General features: G+C 40.1%; 1 protein-coding gene across 1 annotated transcript in view; it reads right to left on the bottom strand.

The window, feature by feature from the left end:
* Nucleotides 1–4,689: 4,689 nt before the first annotated feature.
* otx5 (orthodenticle homolog 5) overlaps nt 4,690–6,038 on the bottom strand; it is a 4,981-nt gene continuing 3,632 nt past the window's right edge. Inside the window, exon 3 of the mRNA XM_061925349.2 lies at nt 4,690–5,774. Coding sequence (XP_061781333.1) covers nt 5,136–5,774 — 639 coding nt within the window. The 3' untranslated portion in view covers nt 4,690–5,135. The remainder of the gene's footprint in view (nt 5,775–6,038) is intronic.

Genomic DNA, 6,038 nt, shown 5'->3' with positions numbered 1-6,038 from the left:
TTCCTACCTTCTCTGCATCGTGGGATGAGGCCAGTAGCAGCATCTAAGTCACACATCTATCAATTTAAAACCAAGTTGGAAGAAAAAAGGAGAAAAAATTGTTTCACACAAACAAAAAAAATTTTTAAATCACGGAAGTAATGGGGGCAGGCATCAAAATTAAATTCTGTGTAGGGCCCCAATTTAGCTAGCAACAACTCATCTACTGTATGTAGAACTCATCAAGTCCTGGTCCCATGGTGTTCTTCTTATTACTGAAAAAGTATGGAGGTTAATTTGTGTCTTTATTACGAAAGCTTCTTTTTTTTGACACTGAATTTATGTAACTGAATTTTTGCGTTTGAATTTTGTAAACTGAATTTTTTTTACATCAAATTATGCTGACAATTTCATCAAAAAAATGTGTTGGCAAAATGCTTGTGTTTAAAAATAATGTTTTAAAATTCAGTGTAAAAAAATGTAGTGTATAAAAAAATTGTTTTAAAAAATCACTGTGTAAAAGTTCAGTGTAAAACTAATTCTGTGCTGAAAAATTCAGTGTTGAAAAATTTGCTGCTTCGAAAAGTAAGACTCACTTCCGGTAAATTAAGACTGAAGCAATCGCTCCTGTTTCAGTACCAGCCAATGAGGTGTCAAGTTTGAAGTCAGGTGACACGGGTCTTGCAAAACAGCATAAAAAGGCAGTTAACTGGGCTACCTGGGCATAATACAACATGATAAACATTTCGATGTTGCCTGATGGATATTTTCTAACTTTTGTCGAAATAAAATGACGTTGACAGATGTTTTAGTATACACAGCATTCAAACATGCACGCACTGACTTCCTGTTCAGTGCAAAGTAAGCTTCAGAATAATAGCGTGGCAGTATTTACCCGGATTTTATTACATCAGCAACTAACAAAATGCACTATTTTTTTAAGAATGTTAGCTACCAGAAGAAAAAAGATTTGCGCATGTACGAATGCCTTATTACCGCCGGTGTTTGTCTGTTTGTTTTTTTGCAACATATCTCAAAAAGTAATTGACTGATTTTGATGAAACTTACAGAAAATGTCAGAAAAGGGGTAAGACGCAATTAATTTGATTGTGGGGGTTATCCGGATCATTCATACTCAATACCGTACCTTTAAGTTATGAGGCTCAACTTCTTGTGTATGCTAACGGCACCGCCTCCACCCGCAGAGACAAAGAGAATAGATGACTGACAAAAGGGTTCACTCCGTGTGTTTCACTTCGCAAAAAGTGTATCGTCTTGCATACTGCTTTAAAGCGACTATTTAATTTATCCTTTGAGTTATTACCTCCGTCAGGTGGTTACGTATTCGCTGGGGTTTGTTTGTTTGTCTGTTAGTCTCTCGTTAGCAACATAGCTCAATGAGTTATGAGTTAAAGTAGATTTTGATGAAACTGTCAAAAATGGGATAAGGGACAACTGATTGGATTTTTGTGGTCATGCAGAAAACGCCACTGTCCCCTATAGCCCAACTACTGAATTACAGCTTAGAATCATGCGCAATTTTCCTGCCACTGCAATAATCATATGAAAATAGATGAATGTGATTTAAAAAAATAAAGAAAATGATGATGTCGTCAACCATTTTTGTCGACAAACGTTTATGTTGACAGTCTTTGGCATACAGTGCATCTGGGAAGTATTCACAGCGCCTCACTTTTCCCACATTTTGTTATGTTACAGCTTTATTTCAACATGGAATACATTCATTTTTGTCCTGCAAATTCTACATGATGACAATTTGAAAATACTTTTTTAAAAATCTTGCAAATGTATTAAAAAATGTAATAAAATAAAATAAAAACACACGTACACAATTATTCACAGCCTTTGCTCAGTTGCTGATGCACCTTTGGCAGCAATTGCAGCCTCAAGTTTGCACACCTATTTTTGGGCAGTTTCGCCCATTCCTCTTTGCAGCACCTCTCAAGCTCTATCAGGTTGGAAAGGAAGCGTTGTTTTTTTATCCAGGATGTATCTGTACATTTAATACATTTGCAAAACTTAAAAAACAAAGTTTTCACATTGTCATTACGGGGTATTATGTGTAGAATTTTTAGGATAAAAATGAATTTATTCAATTTTGGAATAAGGCTAATTAAAATAAGGCAACAAATTGGGGAAAATAAAGAGCTGTAAATACTTTGGGATGTACTGTAATATGACTGATTAAATAAATCGAAAAAAGCCAACAATCACCTTTTTTTCCCCCAAAGACAACTTTGCATCACCATACCAGAAATAAGAGCACAGCGTTTAAATAAAGTTGTTTAATGTCTCAGAAACGTTCAAACTAACTAGCAAGGTGGTGGTCAAACACAGGAGACAAATGAAATTAAAAAAAAAAAAGCAAAATAAGAAGAATCATCGGCGATGTCGTTCGGCGAGAGATAAAAGTACAGTAAATGACTAAGAAGCGTGAACAGCATTGTTCCTATTACTGCTACTTTCATCGGATAAAACCCTGAGTTTGAGAAACATTGACAAGAAAAATATAAACAGGAAACAATCCAAAGTTGGCAGTTGTCCAAGATTTCATAACAAAATAAGTGATTGCATTTTTCAGGGTTGAATATTCACAATAAGACAACGAAAGCATTTTAGTCATCCGAAGAAATAAAATGACGGTAATAATACTAATAACTTCAAAACAAATTACCACCTGTTTTTTTTTTGTGTGTGTTTTTTTACTTCGACGAATCCACAAAAGTTCAAAGAAACATAACAATATTAAAGTCTAAGACATGAAATAAAAATGAAAGATACATGAAATACATATATCACATGTTTACATCTGAGAGACACCCGATTCTCTGTGCTAAGGGCGGGGTTGGGGGGGGGGGGGGGGGGGTGGATTGGCACCTCCGTTCCCTTTCTCCGGTGCAGTCTTTGAACGCCTCACAAAAATAATAACAATAATAACATTTCAAAATAATAGGCGGAAGTGGTCGGATAAGCCGTCGTCTGCTAACTTCCTGTGAAGAGGGGCAAGGAGGAGGGGGGAGGGGCAATTGCTACAAGGAGGCTATTGTTGCCCAAATTAGGAGTTGATCCTTTTTAAACCAACAAAGCGTCTCTTGATGATTGCAAGCATGCTCAAAGGCAATGGGTTTGTACTGCAGTCACCTCAGGGACTCACTCCACCCCCTTGGCTTGTAACACACACATTCACACACACACACACACACACACACACACACACACACACACACACACACACACACACACACACGCACACACTGGCTGGAAGGGGTGAGTATCAAACATAAGCTTTCTTTTAGGTGTCCTTTTGGAGAGTTGACCTGTTGTTGAGTCAGATGATGAAAATCTTGATTTGTCATCCACTGGTAGTAATACACACAACGTACCATTTATGTGTATCTAAAAACACATGTTGCGTTACGTTATGAATTACTGTATTTTTGGGACTATAAGTCGCAGTTTTTTTTCATAGTTTGGCCGGGGGTGCGACTTATACTCAGGAGCGACTTATGTGTGAAATTATTAACACATTACCGTAAAATATCAAATAATATTATTGATGTCATTCACGTAAGAGACTAGACGTATAAGATTTCATGCGATTTAGCGATTAGGAGTGACAGATTGTATAGCATGTTCTATATGTTATAGTTATTTGAATGACTCTTACCATAATATGTTACGTTAACATACCAGTTGGTTATTTATGCCTCATATAACGTACACTTATTCAGCCTGTTGTTCACTATTCTTTATTTATTTTAAATTGCCTTTCAAATGTCTATTCTTGGTGTTGGCTTTTATCAAATACATTTCCTCAAAAAATGCGACTTATACTCCAGTGCGACTTATACATGTTTTTTTTCCTTCTTTATTATGCATTTTCGGCAGGTGCGACTTATACTCGGAAAAATACGGTAAGTGTTTTTTTCCCACTCATGTAGTCGATGGTGAGGGCTCTGATTGAATACTTGAAATCCAAAGAAATAGATGTTTTTCCATCAGGGCTGTCAAAAATAACCATTTAATTAATCACATAAAATGATTGCATTACTCATGTATAAATGCAGAATTGTCACGCAATTTACTCTGACTCTACCTGTTCCTTTGCTTTAACCTCAAAGGCGTTGTTGTACATACAGATTTCGCTTCAAAATACACCAAGATGGGACTTTAGCTGAAACTGTTTTGAACAAATAACTGTGGCGCTTTCAAGTAACGCACTTAAAAATATTTCCTGAATGACTCAGTGGCCTTGTTGTTGGAGTGTCCGCCCTGAGATTGGTAGGTCGTGAATTCAAACCCCGGCCGAGTCATACCAAAGACTATAAAAATGGGACCAATTACCTCCCTGCTTGGCACTCAGCATCAAGGGGATGGAATTGGGGGTTAAATCACCAAAAATTATTCCCGGGCGTGGCCACCGCTGCTGCTAACTGCTCCCCTCACCTCCCAGGGAGTGATCAAGGGTGATGGGTCAAATGCAGAGAATAATTTCGCCACACCTAGTGTGTGTGTGTGACAATCATGGGTACTTTAACTTTTTAACTTAACATTCTGACAAAAAAAAATTGCACCTGATTGTGTCCAATCATCAGGGTCATTTTCGGTTGATTTAAATTAAGCAGGTGAGTAATTACCTGTAATTAATCGTGATTAACCTACAGTATATAGTGTGATTAATCTGATTATTTTTAAGTAGCGTGAAAGAACAGCGACATCACGACTGTCCAGATGCATGCACACGGTGGCTTCCTGTAAGTGCAAAGCAAGCTTCAAAATAAAAGCATGGCAGTATTAACCTGAATTCTTTATTTTTTTACTATTAGAACGTTTGCCACCCGTCAAACATTTGCGCACGTATACGTACGCTCTATTACTATAACCTTTTTTTAAACATATGAAAATTCATGTTATTGAGAATGTTCCGCGTGGTTCTACAGTCTTCCGTTGAGGTGTGAGTCAGTTGGAAATTAACAAATGTGATTCAGTCAGTCATTCATAATTCATAAAGAGCATTACAATTCTTCATTTTCAGCCTATTTGGTGATTTTGAATTGAGCCAGACATTTTCATTTAAAACACCCCCTGGCACTGATTCATACTCGCTCCTCCTCGACCCCCTCCTGTGAGGACAATTACAAGACCTGGAACTTCCAGGAGTTCTGGTCTTTGTAGTCCAGACAGTCAGTGGCGTTGAAATTGAGCTTCCAGGCAGCTTGGTCCTTGTAGTCCAGGCAGTCGACGGCTCCAAAGCCCAGCGAGGCGGCCGTGTAGCCTTGGGAGGAGAGGGAGGCTGGGGACTGGCTGAGGGGCCCACCCATGGAGGAGGCGGTGATGGGGCTGAGGGCCCCGCCTGTGCCCGACAGCTGCGGGTGCATGGGCGACAAGTAGGAGCTGCAGTCCAGGCCGGTGAAGTAAGAGGAGGAGCCCGCGTAGCTCTGGCTGTAGGCCGGGGCCTGGGTGTAGGTCATGGGATAGGCGGTGGTGCGTTGCATGCAGGGGGTGGTGGCGACGGACAGGGGGTCCGGCAGGGGAGAGATGGACGCCGGGCTCCAGATGGACACCGTGGCACTGGCAGAGCTGGAATTGGCGGTGATGGCGGTGCCTGGAGGAGGAGGCGGCGGGCTGTAGGGTCCGTTGGCGGGGTTGGCACTGGCATCGGTGCTGGCTTCACGGGCCGGGGAGGACTTCTTTTTGGGGGGCCGCGGTTTGGACTGGCCTGTGCTCTGCTGCTGCTGCTGGCGGCACTTGGCACGTCGGTTCTTGAACCACACCTGGACGATAGCGGGGTCATAAATCATCATTTAGATGGATGTATAGACAGATTGATAGATATACGTTAGGTCAGGAAAAAACACAGAGGCTATTTCATCCCTAAAAGCCTGTTTCGCAGGTTTCCCTGCTCTTCAGGGGATTTAGATGGATGGATGGATGGATGGATGGATGGATAGATAGATAGATAGATAGATAGATAGATAGATAGATGGATAGATAGATAGAAATTATGTAAAAAAATTGCCTGGGTTTCACAATATTTA

The sequence above is a fragment of the Nerophis lumbriciformis genome, linkage group LG30 (genome assembly GCF_033978685.3).
Source record: "Nerophis lumbriciformis linkage group LG30, RoL_Nlum_v2.1, whole genome shotgun sequence".
Classification (NCBI taxonomy): Eukaryota; Metazoa; Chordata; class Actinopteri; order Syngnathiformes; family Syngnathidae; genus Nerophis; species Nerophis lumbriciformis.
The sequence above is the reverse complement of the archived record's forward strand: the minus strand, read 5'-3'. Positions and strand labels throughout refer to the sequence as shown.